Source organism: Polyodon spathula, chromosome 25 (genome assembly GCF_017654505.1).
Source record: "Polyodon spathula isolate WHYD16114869_AA chromosome 25, ASM1765450v1, whole genome shotgun sequence".
NCBI classification, from domain to species: domain Eukaryota; kingdom Metazoa; phylum Chordata; class Actinopteri; order Acipenseriformes; family Polyodontidae; genus Polyodon; species Polyodon spathula.
The window spans coordinates 8,466,435-8,488,833 of NC_054558.1; the positions used below are offsets into that span (position 1 = coordinate 8,466,435).

A 22,399-nucleotide genomic window follows, 5' to 3' on the forward strand; every position below is an offset into this window, starting at 1 on the left:
CCCCAAATATATTAATGGAAATAGGTGGAATGTCACTTATTTTTGGCAGTGGTTTTGTAACCAAAAACAAATAAAATGGCATTATATATATATATATATATATATATATATATATTATATAGATATATATATATATATATACACACACACACACGTGATGCTGTTTAACCAATCAATTCATCTCAGCTTGACAAATACTGTGTCACCAAAAGAAATGTCTGTGTGTTTGTATATACAGTTTTTAATGTGGTTTAAATGACATTAAAATACTGAATGCTACATACCTACAGATTGATTAGATTGACATAAAATATTTACGGATTTGTCAAAGAAAATGTTCTATAATATGACTGCAACCCAACTGAACAAAATGAAACCGAGAGCAATGTCTGTGATATATCTAATCTGACTACTATAAAATTTATATAAAATAATATTAGTCAATATTATTATAATATATATATGTATAGATATATATATTATATATATATATAATATATATATCTATATATATATATATATATATATATTGACGATTGCTAAGAAATATCCAGTATAATTTACGTAATTCCACTATTATTTGACTGAGGGTGACACTAAGTGTCAACAAGTTGGTTAAATTAACAGCAAACGGATTTTTCTGTATAATTCTGTGTAAATAAATATAAAACTATAAAAAAGAGACAACAATATGAATCTAGAAATAGGACAATAGGCTTTTTTTACACTGGGTTGTTTTATTATAATAATAACAATAATACAATACAAATTGCAGTTATATAGTGCTCTTCATGCAAGCATTCTAGGGCAAGTTTACAAAAGAAATATAAAAAAAACCTGTGTCTAATATTTAATCCAGCTACAAATAAACACACCCAAACAAACATGTTTTCAAACAGGATTTAAAAAATTTAATTGTGCTACCATTCCTGATATGAATCCAAAGACAAGGGGCATTAGAACTGAATGCCTTGGCTCGGACAGAGAAGATTAGCATTTTCCCATCTCAGGGAACGATCAGGGACGTATGGGCTCAGCAGATCTTAACGATAAGAAGGTCCAAGACCATGTATGGCCTTATAGGTAATAAGAAGAACTTAATAATAATAATAGTAATAATAATAATAATAATAATAGCATCAGTAATAAAAACAAACAATTGAGATGGATGCAGTAATTGTACCAATAAGCAATTAAACCCAAGATTAAATGATTAAAAATTGTAATCACAATTAATAGTAATTGTTTTAATTGCTTGACAGCCCTTTTATATATATAAAACACAAATGAAATATTTTACAAAGGACACCCCTAAACGGTGGCCGACCATGCTCCTACACACTCCTACAGAATAGAAAGCCCTTCTCCTGCCCCTGCTCCCCTGTCCCTTGTTTGCTCAGCCTGTGTCTCCTCCTGCCCCAGACTTGACAAGCACACGCGAAGGAGAGCCCTCCTGCTGCTGCTGCTGCTTCTGCATTGCCAAAGAGTTAAGCCAGCAGTGGAGAAAAGGGGTGTGGAGTCAGGAAGGCAAAGTGAGGGGCTGTATAAAACTGAGACTAAAAGAAGACCAGGCACTCTACTATCCAGCTCGCCTCGCTCTCTCCCGCTCTCCCTGCCTCAACAGGAACCTCCAGCACCACCGCCTTACACCTAGACAGAGGAAGAAATACAAACCTTTCCAGACTGCTCCCATACAGAACAGCCTTGAACGCTAGACTCCAGCAGAAGGATGGCTGCAGCAGCACTGAACAGAATGAATGAAGCTAAAGAAAAACTTATTTTGGTCCTGGTCCTTTGTGCCCTGCTGATGATAGGTGAGTACCACTTTGCTGCAGTCCACCATAGGGTTTCTTTAGAATATGAGTTTTTGAAAACATGTGCTTTATCAGTATGCTCATTTTTTATATAAAAAATGTTTTGTTTTTTTAACCCTTTATTGCTTTGCTGTCTGTTTATCTTTGTCCGATTTATTTTAAGGCCATTTAAAAGGGTTTATTTGTAACTTTTTGTATTGCTTGCAATTACTGGAAATGTCTATTTTCTTATTGATTAGTATTTACTGAGCAGCCAGCACTAGCTGCATTGCATATGCACTTCCAGGAGTCTCTCCTGTGTTGCCAATGCATTAGCCTCAGCATGAGTGAAAGTTGTGAGCAAATGTTTGTACCGAGAAGTCTGTCTGCATTGGATAAGATGGAAAGTGTATTTAGTAAGTGGAGAGCTTATAAGGAGAAAATGTAGTCTCCAAGCAACCCTGCTGAGTTTCAGCTGCATCAACAGGGATTAAAAAAGGGACAGTATCACACCCTTAGGGAGACAGGCTCTCCAAATGTGTACTGTTTTTGGGCGGGCGCTGGTTTAGTAACTTCACAGCTTACATTCTGCAAAAGACATCTCTGAAACACAAAGCCCCAAAACCTGACTGCTGATAAACTACAGGAAAAAGATACACATCCTCAGTGAGAGACTGGCCTAGTCTGTACAGCATGCCAACATACCAGGGAGCTTGCAAATAAAATTAGAACGATTACTCATGAAAAGGTCAAACGTTTTAAATAGCGAGAGTAAGTGAATCGCAATGTTCAGATTCAAATCTTATTTTTTTCCATCAACTTTTGTTTGTTTTTTTTTAACATTATATAACCAGGAAATTTTCATTAAGATAGAAGAACAGATATTTTAAGTAAGGCAGGATGTCATAAAATCTAAATACATTAGAAGTTGAAAGTGAGATCCTTTTTAACTCTTTAATCTATAAATGAGCTGTTCCCATTCGGTTTGTATATATGTAAAGGGTTAAATACGAGAACAAATGTACAAATGCCAAGAGTAATTGTTTCAGGTTTCAAACACCTTGGTACCTCTGTTTCTAATTACAGAACTTAAATTTTTTTAAAAAAGTGGATTACTTTATACTCATTACACAGCCTGCATGTCCATTATCAAAACCTGCCGCATGTGCGCTCGAATGGTTGCATTCATTGTTCAATTTTGTTTAATTTAGAAACATCTGGACAGTTTTGTCCTCAAGCACAGTAGCTGAATAACCCATGCAGCCCCCCCCCCCCCCCTTTAACGATTGAATAACCAAGGCTGACTTTTTTAATGATTGAATGACCAAGGCTGTTTTCTTGTGATTGGCTGAATTACTATGACCTAGGACGCCAAAAACAAGTTGAACAAAGTGTGTAGATTGAGAGTGTGTGTACTGCACTGTACAGGGGGAGATCAAAAGCTAACATCGCTCAAATACAATTCTTAGGAATGTTGAACTATTTTGGGGAGAACGAGGGTGAGGTTTTGTTCGGGGGTCAAGCTGGGATCATGCTGAATAATCTATTGAATCCATCCACTTGACATCACAGGTGTTGGAGCCACACCCATATCAGAGACTCTCCCACACTAGCAAAACAGATAAACACTTCAGCCTCCATCGTGACTGCTGACCCCACACCCACATCCTATCTGGACTGTGTGCTACAGCATTAGGAATTTATTATTGATAGCATTTCTTTATGTGTTTGTTTTTCCAGTCATTTTTACCTTAACTGAGAGGAGAGGCTAGGGAAAGGCAGAGTTCATTACATGTTTTGTCTAAACTTTTGGAATAGTTATAATGCACACAGTGCTCCAGTTTAGTTGCCGATGGTAAAGACAAGAACTAACAACCAGTTTAGCAAAGTGTGTGCTGTGTGCCCATCTATAATCATTTTCTGAATTTATTTTACTCACTATTTTAAAGCCTCGAGTAAAAGTTTCCTGGCACAGTTCTGAAACTCAAGAAATTAAAAAATAGATATAGGTTTACTCATCCTATTTACTGACGAAATCCAGCCGACATTCTTTCTTTACAAATTCTTCTATAACAGCGTCATAAAAGCAAATTATATATATAGTGCTACCAACAATAAATTCTGTTTACTTTTTTTTTTTTTTTTTTATTCCTTAGCAACCATAGTGATGATAGTTTCTCATTGGGTTAAACTGGAGCGGAACGGTCAAGAACAGTGTTCCGTCTCTTCAGGATTCCGTTCCTGGTCTTCTGATTGAAAGTAGGATTCCGTTCCTGGTCTTTTGATTGAAAGTAATAACTGCCAATCACAGAGCATCCACTAGTGTAAAGTTACAGCAACTGTTTTATTCTACATGGAGAACATAGTAAAATCACGCGCCAATGTTTATCCAGTTATAATTGTGGTGGTTATAGGTGTGTATGTCCTCTGTTGTACCACCCTGCTACTCTGGCCCAAAACACAAGACGACCAAGTTAGAACCCATACCGAATTAACTCACTAGCACACCCACCCACCACTCCAAAATCCCTCTGACTCTTGGCAAAACTGGCGCTGTTCTGGACCGTTAGGCGCCAGTTTAACCCAATGAGAAACTATCATCAGAGACTGTTGCTAAGGAATAAAAATAAATAAACAAAAAAAGTAAATGTCTACTGACGCCGGAATTTAATGTTGCTGGTGCTCTCTGAGGTACCCCAAATTGCGTGTTTTGCGCACGTAACGAACACATGAAATCTCACAGCAGCCTGGTTGAGCGTGGGGGCCCTAGGCGGTCGCCTTGCTCGCCTTGCCTTAGGGCCTGCTCTATATATAAATAAAAGTAGGAACTAGGAAGACGCATCTTCATTTTATTTTATAGTATTATCACAACCTTTCAGGGTATGCAATGCATGTCCCGCTTGCCCTGTCCACACTCCATTGCAGTGCAGCGCAGCATCATGGTGTGGATTGCCTCGCTGTATAGTGTGTGCATTCCTGGGGAAACATGAAAGAATTTCCAGCTCCCGCTACTTAGCAGAATCATGTGGGAAAATCTCCAACCGCTGTGTTTGAATACCATCTGGAGAGCGCGGAGCCGGGGTGCCTCGGAGGGTGTGGAAAGGCGTGGCTCAGCTGGTCAGCTGGTGATGTCACCCTGTTCCTTGGAGGGAAAGCAAGTGCAGCTCCCAGCAGAAAGCAACATCTGCTCGCTGGCAGGCATCTACTTGGATGAGGTCATATCTTTGGTTTTGTCAGAAAATTCTGTATTTTTATATATATATATATATATATATATATATATATATATATATATATATATATATATATATATATATATATTTTTAGTTTGGGACATAAACAATTAAACTTAGTACACAACACTAAACTTTGGATTTGAGCACAACTGTGGTAGCGCTTTGAAATTTTAAAAATCTGAATCTAAAAAATAAATGAAGGGAAATGTGCCACGTGTATCTTTTTGAAATGATCGCTGCGGTACTGTTTTTTTTTTTTTTTTTTAAGCAGAAGATACGGGTTAGATATTCCGTCATGGATTTTGAAGGAATGGACTAATGGACATGCCAGTTTCAATTACTTACTACACTGTTTGAGTCACGGGAAGGTGAAAGATTGAAATACATGCAGCATGAATAACATAAGCAGTGGAAACAGTAAGCTAGTTAAACTGAAACAAAAAAGCCTTAGTTCAGGGTAAATAAATATGTATATCTGGCACTTGCTGTAACTAATGCGTGGTTTCACTTTCTCTGATTAGCACTATTCCTGGACTATCTAATGTAGGTATGGTAATCCAAGATTAGGGCTAATCAGCATCTGTGAAAGCAGCTGCAAGTGTCTATTCAGTCTGCTTTAGCACACCCCTTTTCTTATCCTATGAAGTTAACCATGTATTCAACATTCATAAGACTCTGAGGTCAGTGCTGTTATTATTGTGAAGCAACAGTACCTGCATACAAGTTCACCTCAGTGTCACTGTGCCACTTCAAGAGCTGAGAGTGTGACACAAAAGCTACTAAGCTTCCCAGCTGAGCTCCACACTCAGTTCCAGCAGTGTTTAAGAACTCTCTCTTGAGTCAACGCAGTTAGCAGCTTTGGGCAACAACATGAAAGAAAGATCTGCTAATGTTCCTTGCTTGTTTTTGTTTTACGTAGTTCCTGAATAATGAGCCTCATGTGGTGAAATTGTGGAAAAAACAAATCATCTATTCTTTCTTGTTGCGTGTTACAAATCTCGCCACCACATTTTACAAGTCAAAATCCCTCTTCCAGCACAATTTGTTCCCCTTCCATGATGACATCACTCCAGCGCTGGCCATGAACTGCAGCCCAGAATTAAGAGAGTTGTTACAAACCTGCTGGTAGCACAAACTGGACTTAAAGTCTAGAAAATGCTGGATTGTAGCTGAACATTATTAGAGTATAAAATGGTTAGGCATAGGACGATTGCTGTCATTACCAGAGTCAATATGGGGAAAAAGTAAAAAGCTATCTGAAGACCTTAGGCAGAAAATGATTTATTGTCATAAAGCTGATAAAGGATACAAGAAGATTTCCAAGCACTTCAGTATCCCAATTTCAACTATTGTTTATATTATCAAGAAGTACAAGACTCATGGTACTGTCACAATGCTCCCTCGGGCTGGAAGAATGGTCTTTAACCATGAACAAGAAGAACTGTGAGGAAGGTTAATAATCCGAGATTGACTGCCAAATTCATTCAAAGTGAACTGGCTGCAAGTGGGACTGGGGTTTCCATTTCAACCACAGGTAGAGTATTGCATGGTGAAGGTCTCAATGGTCGCAGGCCAAGGAAAAAGCCACTCTTAAGAAAACGTCACAAGGACAATCGCTTCAAGTTTTCAAAACGGCATTTGAATGATGGATATGAGTTCTGGTCAAAGGTTATGAAAACGTGATGAAACAAAAATCGAGGTATTTGGTCACATTGATTATCATTATCTTTGGAGAAAGTCTGGTGAGGCGTACAAAGAAAAGAACAACATACCTACTGTCAAGCATGGAGGTGGTAATATCTTTCTATGGCACAGGAAATTTAGTTCCAATAAATGGTCAAATGGATTCCATAGCATACCAAAAGCTATTGGTCAATCATCTGAAACCCTTTGCTACAAAACTTGGTATAAAGTACAACTGGATGTTCTGGACCAATTTTGCATTGAAGAATGGTCAAAAATCATTAAAGAATCAAGTCAAAAGCTCATTGATAAATATCCTAATCGTTTAAAAGATGTTACTATTGTGAAAGGTGCCTCAACTAGCTATTAATTTCATTTTCCTTGTCAGGGTATTAATAGTAGCTGCTTTTATAGTGCCCCTAATCCTTCCCCTCTTGACGTCAGCCCACCAGTCCCAAACAATCCCTTTACAGTGTTCCATAGCAGCCTTAATTCAGTGTCTCTTTTCCTGATAGGATGACTCTTCATTAACCATTCCCTGTAGGAGGCAGTCTGGTGAAGTTCACTTCGCAGACTGTCGATGTTACAATATTAATATCATGGGTTCTTCCCTTTCTGTATTACCTGCATGATTTTAAAAAATGAATAATAATAATAATAAAATCTGTGTGTGGGGCTGCCTGTGTCGGACAGACACACGCCCCTCCCGGGGACGCAGACAACTGGAAACCTGAGAGTCCCGACAAACCCTGCGTGTGTAAAGGACCCCACATCCCAGAGAGCCTTGGAGTTATACACAGAGCCCCCACCCTGGAGAGAAACACATAGAGTCAGTTGTTTTTGCAGTCTTAGACAGAATAGTAAAAGCATAGCGAAGTCGTGTTAAACACATCTACAGCACGGTTAAAACCAAGTCAAGTTTAGTAAAGAATAGAGAGAGGAAATAAACATGATGAAAGGTTGTTTAACTTGCATTGTGTACACCAGTGGGTTTGTACACAATTAGGGTTTCCTTACTGGAATGCCTTCTTTAAGAAGGAAAAGATCCCTATCTGAGAGGAAAAGGAGGGAGACTGAGCGAGGGAGAGGGGTTAATTAGCCCAGGGTTGCTTTTCATTCCCCAAGGTGCTTGTTTCCTCTCAGCCAGAAATTCAGGAAAGCGGAAGTCAACTCTTGTTACAACTACAAACTTGAGAAGAAACAGAAGTTCAAAGAAGAGTGTGCAAGTATTGGGTGGTGGGGGTTCTTAAATTACTTTGGGGACCACTGCTGGAAAACCTAGAAGGCAGGGTCGCCCCAACTTGTGGTGGAAAACAATACTTTCCAACTAAATCTTTCGCTTACAATCAAATGCAACAAACTTAGACAAGTTACCTCCTCTAGTTTGCGCTATGGGGAGTTTATACAGCTCTGAATGGTTAATTATATTAATCACAATGTAAAGTTATAGCAATAGAAAAATGAGTGAGTGAGTGAGTGTGTGTGTGTGTGTGTGTGTGTGTGTGTTTGTAGCATGTTTGTCTATTTCAGATGCATTATTAGCAAGTGGAATCAGATAAAATGAACATGAGCACACTTACTCATAACAATTCTGAACTTCCACATGCTACATTTAAAAAAAAAAATCAATTCAAACTAAGAGCGAAATTCATCTTGGGAGAGTGTTAAACAAACGCTGTCCAGACCTGAGCCCTTCCATAGAGTTAAAGTGCTTCAAGCTAATTGAAAACCAGCAGAATTTATCTTTGGCTGCTTGTGTATTTCAAAGAGCCGCTGAAATAAGACGAGGTTGCATTCTAATGCAGGGATGAGAATGAGTCTTCGGCCAGAGGGAGTCAAAGTGTTAGAATGCCTTTGCACAGATACTGCATGAAAAAAACGTGTACAAGGATTTCTTAACTATGGTTGCATGGTACTCTTGATAAGGAGAAATACCATACATGCATTTTTCACGCATTCCTTGCTAGATGTTAGGCAACAGCTTTCTCTTATTCCAAGCCAAATAAATATTCAGAAATGATTATTGCATTTCAAAGGCAACTCTCAAATACCTTTCAATATTAAACATCTTCTTATGCCTGCAGTAGAGGCCCCATCACCACAGAGTGACTTCCATGGCATCGAAAGAATGAGGTTTATTTGCATAGAAGCTGCAGGGACCTCATTCCACACTTAGGTTGTTCATTTCTTCAGCACCTAAGCAGATATTTCTAATTGGTTTCAGGTCAGGTCCTGGTGAGGTCCACTGGGCAAGGGCACATTATTTTAACCCCAGAATTTATTTCAAGCATTTAGCACATAGATGATAAAAAAAAAAAAATCCTAAGCAATTACTTCTTTACAAAAACGTTTGTTGTTACCCACTTAAAGAGCGCTATAACTAAAATGGAGACCACAACCCTACCCAGGCTACTTATTTGTAGGTCCAGTATGTGTTACTGATAAGTTACTGGGATATGAGACCTCCATAAAACACAGAACTCTATTAACACTTATTAGATCATTTACAAAGTATTACAGAGCAAATTATAAACTGTAGTCGAAAGCTTTACAGAAAAAAAAAAAAAAAAAAAGAAGATGTGAGGCATTTGGAACCTGCCAAAGATTATGAAGAATTCTTCTTCTCGTATTTTATGAGTCTGCAGGCGGTATTTAATGTGCACTACAATCAGAAACTAGGGAAACGTTTAGGGAACAATCCTAAAGTTATTTAACCCTTTCAGGCATGGCAATCTCGTAGGTGGGTGGATACAAAAAACAAAAGCTCTCTTCTAGTCTTTATATGGGGACATATGGAAGACACAAATGCATGCACAAACAGGGATGCCATTTTTCCCCGATTTTGCTTGTTGGAAGATCTACAGGAGTACTGTGTGGGTGTGTGTGGGGAATATTGGGTTGGCACAGAGGGGGTTAAATTCCCCTGCCAGAATGCATGTGGAAATGTGGCTGGAGCCTTAATTGAATGATTGATGGTTAATTAGGCTCCAGCCTAATATAGGTAGGGAGAAATCCTTTGTCAGGATTATTTGAAACCCAGATGCGTTGGGGAAGGCAGCTGGGGATGAAGCACTGGGGCAGATCTGAGTGTGTTCCACATTATACAGCAGCAGCTTTTCTGAACACAAAAGAGACTCCATTTCAGAAATGGAGAGGCACGAGTGGGGGCGCACTTCTGGAATTCATTCAGAATTCCTAACGTTCTCCTTTGAATCACCTCTTTTTAGATCACACAAACTGTCAAGAGCCTGGTACCAGTCCAGCAACTCCACCAGCTCCAGCACATTCAACAACTCTAACACATCCAGCAGCTTCAAGAGATCCAGCAGCTCCAACAGATCCAACATCTCCATCTAGAACAACAGGGACAGCAGATCCAAAAGGGGGGGTAGATGCTGCAGGTTTATCAGATCCTACATCTGCTGCAATCCCTACAGACCAGGCAAGATCTCTCGTCACATCCACTGGTCCAGTTGTCGCTGTTTCAAAAGCTGGTAAGTGCAAACTCACTGGTTCCCTTTAGAAGCTATGGGACTGTAGGTTTGGGGGGTCAGTGACTTGGTTTTTGAAACTTAGCCCTGAGTGGGACACCCTCATAGCCATGCATGCACGAACACAGAAACCGAAGCGCTCCCTCACCCACCTGAGAGCTAGGCTGATAAAAGGAGTGGGAATTTCTCACAAGGAATCCCATGTAATCCCATGTTCTGCGTTTTAGAAGCTACGACGATCCCTGTGAATTCTACAGTTACAATTGTCGATACAAACCCAGCGTCTGACTCGGGTGCCTCCAGCACAGCTCATGCATCAGCCAACACTATAGCATCAACTCCAGGCAGCTCCACCACCTCTCCACAGACAGAGAGCAGCACTCGGTCACAGGCAACGACACACGCACGGGACACCACATCCTCTCCTTCAACACCAAATGAATCCACTGAATTACAGGGAAATTTCATACCAGAAGTAGTAAGTATGAGATGTGTGTTGTTTGTTTGTTTGTTTGTTTAATAGAAATGATATGTTCATTACCGTGTCTTGAACAGTCACCGGAGTCAACAGGTTCTTGTTCTGACAAGGCAAGTGTTTTGAATCTAAAAGCACTGTGTTTTCTGTTTCTCTCTCCCCCAAAAGCTGGTCCACTGTGTTCATAAGGAAGACATACAAGACAAAGATGCTATACAGCTGGAAATGAAAGAAGAAACCACTTGTGTAAGTACCAGCAGTTATCTTTTATTTGCAATAGCTTTTATATTTTTATTTTTAAAAAAGCAACCCTTGCCTTAACAATGTCAGATGGGTGGCAGGGCTACGATATTCTACTTTCACACACTAATACCTTATCTGAAGGGATCCAAAGCCAGAGGATCTATGCCCCCCTCCCCATGTACTTCCATGTTACTATTTAATCTGGTAAACTTTGTTCCATGTTTTATTTAGCATCCATATAGGATAAGAGTTCCCTATAACTGGTTTAGGACCATGAGCATAGCATGCAGGGCAGCTAAGGTCACTGAGGAACTCAAGTGGAGCCTGGAGCCAGGAACCCAGGAACCAATAGCCATCAAAGTTGAAAGAAGTTCTCACTTTTGGAAACAACAACAAACACTGAAGCGCTGAGAGCAACACAGGGAACACCCACTGGTGGGTTTGAAGCTAAGACTATCCAAGTGCAAAGGCAAAAGAGCCAGAAAAAAACACTCAGGACAGGGAATTTAATAAAGCTAATGCATCTCATAAAAGCAGGTTGTATTAGATAGCAAGTACCTAACCTGCAGTACACCGTCTGACCCCTCTTTGACAGTTCAATACAGGAGCTGCACAGGGCTGTCAAGGGAATGTATTACAACCACAGTAAATGAGTACCCCACACAAAGATAGCCACAACAGTTACACATGTGCTATACAGTTACAGGGAGCTGAACTGTTAGACAACGCAAACGTACAGTTCCTGTTATCAAGACCATTAGGTTTGTAAAAGAACTCTTTCATTTGGACTTTTTAATGTACTTGAAATGCCGTATGGGGAGGAGAGAGTGCTCTCTGGTGGTTTAAATTACAGTGTGCTCTTCACCACCTCTGTGAAGGAAATTAATCATTTGTAATTCTGGATCCTGGCAACATATCACTTCAAAGCAAACGGCAACTCAATAAACTGCATTGCATTAAGAACTGAGAAGGAAAACAACAAGCACCTGAGCGGAATCTCGGCTCTGTAATTTCCAAAACAGGAAACCTTATTTCTCTCCTTCGCCACCCATCTAGTTTGCTAACAATGGACCAGTGGAAGTGCCCTATTTAATTCACAACCAGAAAAAAGCCCAAACATCCTTTCCATCCTTTTCAAAAGCCAGGCTTCCTGACCTTTCCTGCATGTTCCTATAAACATCTTCCGATAACAGAGACGGAAAGGGCTTCGCAAGGATGGGATGGCACAGACAACACAGACAAATCTTGTCATGCGATACAGTGAACGCTATCTGTCCACTCACACTGTATGAAGTCATGAATAGAGATAAGGACTTTAAACAAGCCAGGAGCTGGGATGCTAGCAGCAAAGCTTCACACAGATTTTTTCCCCACAGAGGGCAGGATTACTCACATTTACCTCCTGTACTGTCAATACCTCGTCACACCCCACCCCTTGGTTTCCTAAGAAGTGCTGCAACACAGACTGAATGTTACCATCCTCTGAAAGCAGACATGGAAACATGAGTGCACTACAACAACAGACAAAAATAACTGAAGTGGAGTCATCAGGTTAAAAAATAAGTAGAAGTTTGGGGATACAGCTGCACAAACTCAGGTCTCAAGAAGTTCAACCGGCGAGTAAGCCCAAGCAAGCAGAGGAAGTGAGGCCACTGGCACCTGACCACAGCCTCAGTGGTTATTTTTGGCACATCTGGTATTGTTCGCTTAACAGCCATTGGCACTCATACCAAAACACACTTACTGTGCTCAGGGTTCTCAGATTATTAGCGTTATACCATCTGATAAGGCAGAGGAGCTCACAGTAAGCTTCCAATCCAATTTGCATCATCCTCAATTCCAGGATTTGGCATTAAGGATGATACTAATTGGATTTGATTTACTCATTTCTTTGTTCTGTGTTATTTGATGAGTAGCAGATCTAAGTGGTTTGGGAGTGTGGTACAGTCGATGCAGTTCCATTATTTTTGTGAATATTTCAGAACTGTTTCGCAGACTATGATGCACTATTTTATCCCCCCTGTCCCCAAAGTCTAAAAGCACACCCGAGCAGTCCCAGTGCACTGGCGCTCCAGTAAAAGAATATGTTATGCTGGTTGTTTTTCTCTGTCAGAATTCCATGCACAATTGAAATATTATGCACTATTAAAAATTGCAAGAGATTTTCATCTCCCTCCAGACAAAGAGTCTTTATGCCCTGTTCTACTTGAAAACAACACATGACCCCCTTCAGAAATAACACATGGCCTGATTGTTTGCACTGTGGCCTGGGGCTAGGAAGGAACTCTATCCAGGATCAGGGGGAAGGAATACTTCTTAGCAAGGTTTATTAACTATGGGCTGCAGATTGATCTCTCCCTGTGTCAGCCCCAGCCTTATCTTGGCAGTGCACCTTTCCACAGGAAGCAGCTCTCATATAAGAACGCACATTCCACATGTCTTAAACAGATACCAGCATCTTTGGAACCAGATCTTTGCACAAGTGAGCCAGTCACAAGCTTTCCACTTGAAAGAAGTGTTAAACACATTTGTTATGCTGACGCACATTTCAATTTGATGCCGATTTCTCTGATACACCTTTATATCAAAATGCAAGGGTCACCAACACTTCTAGTGGATGTAAACAAACACTCCGGCTCTCACAGGCCAACGGGTTTCAGAGGAAACTGCTTGAGATTTCAAATGAAGATCAGCAAGGAGAAGAATTCAGCATACATTGCTTTATTATATCTGATCATTTTAAAGATAAGAATTATGTCTGATCATTTTAAAGATTCTATTTAAAAAATGAATTATTAGACTATAAATTAGAAGGGTGAAAAAAGGGGAAGAATTCAGTTTTATGATCCAGGAAATATTATTAAATGATCACATGCAAGGGAAAAAAAACAACTCAATATCTGGGAGTCGTGCCATCCTAGCTAGTTTTTAATAGTAAATTGAATTTCTCATACAGAAACACATCACAACACTGTTTCATTTTTGTAAGTTACATTTTAAGTGCAGTTGCTGGTAATAAAAAAGTGTTTGATCTAAAACGGGAGATTTCCTTTTCCAACTCAAAGCCACAGCATGTGGTAGAGATCTATATTTCATAAAACAACTGGTAAAGCAATTAACAATAACCAGAGAGGAAACTTCTTCCCAGCGCCGAGGAACCTGCCTATTCTCACTGACAATGCCCATGCCATTATAACTACAGTCATCATTACGAACATGACAATGTAACAAGGAGCCAGGCTTCCAAATTACACAAATAAACCTTCTTTATCTTCAGCAGGAACCAACAGCCATCAGATAAATCACCAACCAGGCAAGCCAGTGGAAAATTCAGTATGAGAAAACTAGAGGAATGCAGCGAGTAAAAATAGTCCTGCGTGTTCCCACAAGAACAGGAGAAGTATCTTAAGAGAGAGAAAAAGAAAGCTGAGCCATGGCAGCCAGTTTGCTAGTAATGATGCCTGGCTGGTTATCATGGAGGTCATGTACCTCCACTTTGAGCTCCACCCTCACCTAGCCACGATGAAACTTGGAATGGGCTTTTTAGCACACTGTGCTTGGCGTTATTGTTGCACAAGCCCTGGCCGGATTGTATGGACCCTGGATTTGTCACAATATAACATAATTGGAAGGCAAGTGAATTACAGGTTACAGTGCTAGCATCCCACTGCTTGACGTATTAGCCACTGGTTTCACTGGTGAAGGAGAAATTGGAATTGAACCAAAAACCCTTTATCCTAAGCAGATGAGCGCATTTCCAGTAAGACGAAGCAAAACCCTTCAGTATTATTTATTACTACCATATGCATGCTCATGACATGTCTTTGCATTATATGAGTAGAGTTCACTATATACTGTCAGTAAACGACTTTAATATACTGTACTTGTTTCAATGTACAGTTGTTTACTGTAAACCGAGGCTAGAACTGCACAGAGATGCGTTTAATAAAACCACTTAAGAAATCGTCAACTCCTGCACATACGATAAAGATAATGGGCAACACAGTACTGGACCTGGCTGGCAGCCCAGTCATGTATAATAGACTCTCGTAAAAGCACAGCTGCTGCTGGTATTACTGGGGCTGTAGAGTTTGCAAACATGAGTCCACAGGGTCCCTGCTTGGTGTCTGGATCCCATTACATACAGTGAAGGGATTGTTTTCTGGTATTGTGCAATGCAGGGATGATATCATTAATGAGGAACAGGAGAGAACAAGGTGTGGGGGGCTCACCCTAATCCTGGACTCGCCCCTGGGATACGAGGCTTCCAGTCCGCTGCGGCTCAAGACAGATCGACTTCATTCTCTTGCAGCTGTTCGGGGAGTGGTGGGGGGTCAAACATCAAGTCTTGGAAAAAAGAACAACAAAAGTAAAAGTTTAAAATGATGGCCTAGCAACCGTCATCAAAACAGCCAACAGGCTGCACTTTACAGGACAGGCCGCAAAGAGTGTTAAATCTGTCAAATGATTCCACATAAGAAGTGTACAGAAATCTTGGAAGACAATTTCCTACAGTGTTGTGAACAGGGTAACACTTTACATTGTGTATCTAATGAGTGTACACTTACATAGTAGTTACTTAGTAAATGCATGTGTACTTGCACTTAATTACAATGTTATTATGCACACTTACAATGTACTTTATGTGTAAATCTTATTGCACAATATATGTAAGTATACCGTTCTATCATAGTTAGAGTTAAGTATAGAGTTAGGGTTAGGCTTAGTAGGGTTAGGTTCAGAGTTAGGGTATTGTTTAAAGTGTGCAAAAATGTGGCTATAGAGTGTGATACAAGTAAGAAATGCCAGTGGAGAGATGGCTGATATGAACTAGCTTGCAACAAATCTTCAGTGCTCTACCCTTGGAACTCATTACAATGCATCTGAAGAGTCTACTGAATTCAACAAATCATGAAATCGTAACAAAAAATTATATGCTCACTCCATTTTAAAACTCAAACGGGAACCCTGACCTTGGCATTGTGTCTGCTTGTATTTGTGTTTGCAGGAACAACTCAAACAGCTGATCCTTGAAGTGAAACATGAACTGTGCAACGAGGACAGCCAGTGCAATATTGCCATCTATCAAAAGCCCAGGTCCAAGAACATTCTCATCAGCAGCTCTAAAATCACAGGTACGTTAGAGCAGGGCTGCAGTACAGTCATGCAGTTATAAGAACATCCTCATCAGCAGCTCTAAAATCACAGGTACGTTAGAGCAGGGCTGCAGTACAGTCATGCAGTTATAAGAACATTCTCATCAGCAGCTCCAAAATCACAGGTACGTTAGAGCAGGGCTGCAGTACAGTCATGCAGTTATAAGAACATCCTCATCAGCAGCTCTAAAATCACAGGTACGTAAGAGCAGGGCTGCAGTACAGTCATGCAGTTATAAGAACATTCTCATCAGCAGCTCTAAAATCACAGGTAGGTTAGAGCAGGGCTGCAGTACAGTCATGCAGTTATAAGAACATCCTCATCAGCAGCTCTAAAATCACAGGTACGTTAGAGCAGGGCTGCAGTACAGTCATGCAGTTATAAGAACATTCTCATCAGCAGCTCTAAAATCACAGGTACGTTAGAGCAGGGCTGCAGTACAGTCATGCAGTTATAAGAACATCCTCATCAGCAGCTCTAAAATCACAGGTACGTTAGAGCAGGGCTGCAGTACAGTCATGCAGTTATAAGAACATCCTCACCAGCAGCTCCAAAATCACAGGTACGTTAGAGCAGGGCTGCAGTACAGTCATGCAGTTATAAGAACATCCTCATCAGCGGCTCTAAAATCACAGGTACGTTAGAGCAGGGCTGCAGTACAGTCATGCTGTACATTCCACTGCTCTGTTTTTATATTTTGCCAGATGGGATTATGTAGTTCAGAAACTAATATTGTGATCCTCACATTTTAGCACCTGAGAAGTTACTATTAGTGGACCAAAGATTCATTGAAACATTGAAGTGAGTTTATACCTATATACGCATACATTACTATATATATATATATATATATATATATATATATATATTGTATATATATATATATATTCAAATATTAATTTCAAAGCACTGAGAATGTTTCCAAACACTCTTTTAAAAGCCGTTCTAAAACAGTGTTTAAATGGTTTGTGAATTGGTCCGCAGTGATACCGGCTTTTCTAACGGAGTCCAGATTAGGGTTTAGTATTTGTAAGTGTTCATTAGGTTCTTGTTTTCCCCTTGCTTCACAGAAAACCCCAAAGACGTGGCCTCCTACTTGAACAGTGAAAATGCGAAGAAACAGGTAATTTGTATTTTCACTGCCTTTGTGGGAACAGAGCGTAAAACAGGGACAGAAATGCAGGCTATAACCAGCGGCGTACCTTTTAATTGCGTCTTCACTGCGTGTTACCTCTTTAACACTGGCCTATGAGGTAATGCTGCTAGCGTTTCCTGTCAGCTGGAATGCATTTCTGTAGCCGGTTTATTAAGAAGATATCATTTTTTTAACCTAAAGTTAAATAAAATGATGCTATACAAAAAGGATGAGGTTTTTTTCGTGTGGTTTCTTGAATACAATATAGATTATGTTGTAAACTCACTGTTGAGTAATACGCATTTAACAACGCGTCCTATGGTCCCTATCACAGACTATCACGGTGGAACTTGCGTTTCAGTGTGACGTTATTGTTTTAGCCATTCATTTTTTGGTTTAGTAACAACACATTGCATATTGCCCCTCAAAATACAGTAGAAATATTAAACTTACTGTGTATTGTGTTGGTCATTTGCTGCGATAGCTTGCCATAGTAACCGCAGACACACAGCTGCTTCGCATTATGGGATAATTCATTAATTGACTTCCTGGGAAGGCTTGTTTGGTTGAAGTTGCACATACAGAGATCGTGTGCATTATTCCAAACTTCAAATCTAGTGCACCACAATAATGAACAGTAACTGCTGGAACACGCTCAGACAGTAATTCAGATTCTGTTTGGCGGCTGTGAGTCTTTTCCCATCAGCCTTGAACTGGTGCTGACACTGCGCAAAAGTATTTAACCACACGCTCTACTTAGGGTGTCAAACCACACCTGGGATTCACCTCTTTCTTAATCAGAGAGGACGAATATAAAATCTTTTTTTTATTGTACAGGTATAAATACACAAAGCAACATGGACCAAAAGAAAATGCAACGCAGCAGATTTAAGAAATTTGAAGAAAAAAAAAAAGCAGTGTTTCGTTCGGTTCATTGTGTCACTTCTCACCCCTGTGCCAACATCTCTTCAGATAATAGTCGAAACAGCAGGAAATACAATCCTATGAGCGCTAAAGCAATTCCCTTATGGAATGATAACATTCCCTATAACTAAGAGCCAGATGAACAAGTACATGATATAAAATGAACTGGTAACACTGGTTAGAGCGTTGCATCCTGTTAACGGGCAGTATGCTGTTTATAAACAAACGCAGCAGGTTCCTAAGTACATGCAGTAAATAACAGAAAATAGCCATGAAGTGTTCAAGATTCGGGACCAAAACAATGTGACATAACTAATAGGCTGCTAGCATTAATTACAGTAAGTGTTTCGCTATTTAATGGCAGTAGCTGAGACACATATAAACCACTGACTTGAAACAACCATTTTACCTCTTTGGTAAAACTTGATACATGAATCTCTAATAAAAAAAAGCCACGCTTACACAAACTGATTTATTGCTTGTTGAAAAATGATGCTTCAGATTGGTTTAATGACGAGACAGCGTATTTCTGGTTGAGTCAATTGCATATGGTGGGGGTGGAATGGACAAAATGCATTGCAGTCTGGTAATGAACATAGACACTAGATCAACCATTGCAGCTGCACACTGTTTGAAATCTCAGGGGCTGTCTGCCTGCGAGAGCTGTCTTATGTGCATTGGAAAACAATGCATGTTTAAAATAGATATTTAAAAAGGAGACCATTGAGGGAGGACCAGGGTCTAAAACCGCTGGCTAGTGGTATATCTCTGGTACAGTAAGTGCTGTATATAGAAACAGGATTATCTGTGAATGGGGCTCAACAAGGGATGTAAATAAGACTCCCAATGCCAAGCAGTTTGATCCATTCCACATTAAACAAGACACTCCTGAGCTTGTTACCTATAAACTGGGGCTAATCAAGCTTGTAGTAGAACCTGGAATGGGGGATGCTGCTTTGCAGCAGGAGTCTCGTTTCCATGCCTGAGACTGGATATGGGTGCTGTAACATTGGATCCCTCCCTTCTCTCCTTCAGCTTGGCCTCATGACTGTCACACCTCACTGGAGGAAGCATCCCCCAAGTATCCTGGTCTCCTTGGTCATTGCGGGCTTGTTGCTGGCAGCTCTCCTGATCGGGGGATACTGCTACAAGACCCGAAAGACTGGGAGCTCCAAGGGAGAGAGACTGGTCAGTATTGCGCTTGTAACCCAACAAGCCATGAGTGCTGGGATTTACCGCGGGTTCCACACCTCGCAAACCTGTAAGGCTGCTTCATACTTCATTCTTGCAACTGGGCTGGCAGACAGTCGCACGGATGACTTGAGAGAGGCTAGAAACCACCCTCTGTGCCGGTCACACAGTTGAAATGAACCATCCTTTACTACTGAACCTGTTCTTCATCTGTCATATAGATATCGATGCTGAGTTTAGACTTCATACATCATCACATTGAGCAATCTGGCTGTAATAAACATCTGGCAAAAAGATCATATAGCAATATGCATACTAATACAATTCTAGTGTCTCTGTCTGCCAGTAATTACAGCAGCTGCTGTTCTATTCTATTGACCTCGATAGTGTGATCCCTTTAAAATACATACAGCCTAATTATATCTATCTATGTAGAGATCTAGCTATCTATCTAGATACACAGACAGGGAACAACATGGTACTTTCATACACAGTGACTATAAAAAAGGGAAACAGCTGTGTAACAAAAGCAGCAAAATCAAAAAGAAAGTTAATGTAGGTCCACAAAAATGTAAATGTAATTTCAGACTTCTTCAGTCCTTCTTCAGCTGGATGGTAAGAGCAATGCTGTAAACAAGCTGTTGTTGTGGACCAGTTGTCTTTGAAAAGAAATGTTCCGGAAGATGATGTCATAACTTCAGGATAGAATGTTAAATATTCTGTATATAAGCATTCCAAAATTAATCTTGGGCCCTATTCCAAGAAAACGTTAACTTTCGAGTTGTTATTATTAAAGAATATTTTATTCATAGTCTGTTTTTTTATTAATAAAATGCAGTTTGATATTTATGAAACTCAAAAAAGCCAACAGCAGCCTACAAGGACAGTCTCATGAAAACGATACCGCGTGTTATTCATAAAAACACACATTTTGTATGCAGCACTAATGAGTTCATTGATTTATATTTACGCCTATAGACCGAAGACCCCTATCAGGCGGAGAGCGATAACCAAGGTGGTACTCTGGTGTCCGTGGCCCCCCTGCACCCACCCGAGTCACAGGGGAAGCCCAGCACTAACAGGGACTCGCAGGACACGGGAAAGAACCACCCCCCCAGCCCCAACTCCACCACCACCACCACCAACGGGCATTCTGCCAAGCAAGCCCCCGTGGCAGACACAGAGCTGTAGGGACAGACAGCACACCCTGAGCACACCCAGAAGGGCGAGTGCATATCGAGACAGGAATCCATTCTTCTTCGTTTCCTCTCCCTCACCGATATCGGTTGAGCGTAACTCGCCACTTGCAGAACTTATTTAAAGAATCAAGATTGTGAAGTGCTGTCTGGGTTGCATTGGTCAGCAAAAAAAAAATTAACAAAGCAAACTGAACTGCAGGGAGTGCTTTCAATATGGGACAAATGCCAATGCAGATCGCAGTAGACACAATACATCATGATCTGTGGATGCACAGGTGCTAAACTGCAGAAGAACCAACGCAGTATAATTCCAAGTGTAATCAACGATTTAAACTGCTCTGCCTTGCAGTAATTTCTCCCAATTGAAAGCACCTTCTGTACAGTGGATAGTCCTGTATATTTAGACAAGGTGATGGCTTAGAGAGTTGGTGAAGTGAAGACTGGGCTGAACAACTGGTGCTTTATATTACAAACTAAAACAATTGGCTTTAGTAAGAGGTAAAGCAAAATTCAGCATTCAAATAATTCTCCATTTCATTACTGCAAGCTTTACTGACATACTGAGCTTTTTCTCCACTACAAAGTTGAACCCGCTTACTTCTTAAAGCTGGCAGTTTTGCACCGGAGAAAGACAAATAGTAACATGGGCACATGAAGTGGGTTTTTTTTTGGTTTTTTTTTTGGTGCGTTTGTTTATTTGTTTGTTTTTTATTTTAGGCATTCCAAACCCAACTTTTCATTTTACTATCGGCTTTTTGTTTGTTTTTGTCTGGTTAGGAATTAATATTTGAAATAAATTAGTTTTGTATGAATACTGATATTTTTCATAATTGTGTATGTGTAAATAAGTAGTCGATTGCTGCTTCCTGTTATAAGTAAAACATTCTGTATATGCCTATACGTTGCAAACATGTTATGTGTTTTATGTTTCTTTGGTTCTCATCTATTGTATATGTTCATGGCTTGGGCAAAAAAAAAAAAAAAAATCTGGCAAATTGACGTGGTTTGCATAACATCTTTGCATGTGTAGAGGGTGCTAGTGTGTGCACACAAGAGCAAGCACATGCAACTGCATAGCTGATCTGTTAGAATTTGACAAAGGTGTTGTAGTGGGCTCCTTTAAAGACACATGCAGGCTAAATTCAAACTCTTCTTTAGCATACCCCAGTCATCACAGCTTGACTGATTTTGCAAGTCCCTGGAAGAGCAGCCCTACTGTGCAGGGAGTGTTACGACGCAATGCATCACAATATGTTCAGCTGCAGTGCCATGTTTGTACAATACAAACATTTCGAGGCAAAACTGCAGCAGCATATGAGCTTGGCGAGCGAGCGAGTTTTTATTCTGCATGTGTGCTGAACAGTCCTGGCATCACAGACTGGAGCAAGCTGCCATCACACAATTTCATCTCACTCGCAAGTACAGTAGACACACACATGTGTTTTGTTTTTTTTGTCCAAGCAATGTACATCTTCCAGGGTTTTTTTCTGAAGTATAGGACAGATCTTCTGTTGTGTGTGTGTGTCTCCTGTTTTGAGAGCGATGGTTCTTGTAGCATGCCTGTGAGCTCTAGTTTGTGATGTTGCTGTTTCCGACGTGAAAGCTGTGTTCATTGCTTTGTAAGACTGAGGAGCCCTTATAGGCCAGGAGACAAAGGGAGGAGACCCGCCCTGCAACAGACATGTGTCTCACTTGTATATCATTTTCAGGGGGTCCTGTAAAAACTTGCATTCTTTTCTGAACCAATAGTCCTATGCAGATATTGTTCGTTTGACATTTTTTCTGGGGGTTAGGCTTGGAACACATGTCTTCTTACCAATTGTAACCCATAAAAAAGAATTATTTTGTAAATAAATAATAATAATACATTCA

At 40.2% G+C, this 22,399-nt stretch overlaps 1 protein-coding gene and 1 long non-coding RNA gene across 3 annotated transcripts in view; one reads left to right on the forward strand and one right to left on the reverse strand.

Annotated features, from left to right (window-relative positions):
* The window catches only part of LOC121299704, a 52,542-nt gene extending 33,376 nt beyond the window's left edge, over nucleotides 1–19,166 (reverse strand). The window contains exons 1-2 of the long non-coding RNA XR_005947464.1: nucleotides 17,667–19,166; nucleotides 15,154–15,268 (exon numbers count right to left, since the gene is read on the reverse strand). This is a non-coding gene — a long non-coding RNA (uncharacterized LOC121299704). The remainder of the gene's footprint in view (nucleotides 1–15,153; nucleotides 15,269–17,666) is intronic.
* LOC121299703 (hematopoietic progenitor cell antigen CD34-like) lies at nucleotides 1,460–22,399 on the forward strand. 2 transcript variants are annotated; one of them, XM_041227641.1, is made up of 9 exons: nucleotides 1,460–1,814; nucleotides 9,940–10,206; nucleotides 10,431–10,681; nucleotides 10,847–10,924; nucleotides 15,930–16,028; nucleotides 16,175–16,202; nucleotides 17,149–17,201; nucleotides 19,173–19,325; nucleotides 20,307–22,399. In XM_041227641.1, the coding sequence occupies exons 1-9, from the start codon at nucleotides 1,730–1,732 to the stop codon at nucleotides 20,517–20,519; spliced, it is 1,227 nt and encodes a 408-aa protein (XP_041083575.1). In that variant the 5' UTR covers nucleotides 1,460–1,729; the 3' UTR covers nucleotides 20,520–22,399. The 2 variants fall into 2 exon arrangements, with proteins under 2 accessions (XP_041083575.1, XP_041083574.1); XM_041227640.1 differs by lacking the exon at nucleotides 16,175–16,202 and having other exon boundaries at nucleotides 1,465–1,814; nucleotides 15,930–16,056.

What these genes read in the sequence shown, in the direction of transcription:
- LOC121299703 (XM_041227641.1), top strand. Translation starts at nt 1,730, where the DNA reads ATGGCTGCAGCAGCACTGAACAGAATGAATGAAGCTAAAGAAAAACTT. An exon ending in TTGTGCCCTGCTGATGATAG is followed by an intron (nt 1,815 to 9,939) that starts GTGAGTACCACT and finishes ACCTCTTTTTAG; the next exon opens with ATCACACAAACTGTCAAGAG. An exon ending in GCTCCAAGGGAGAGAGACTG is followed by an intron (nt 19,326 to 20,306) that starts GTCAGTATTGCG and finishes TTACGCCTATAG; the next exon opens with ACCGAAGACCCCTATCAGGC.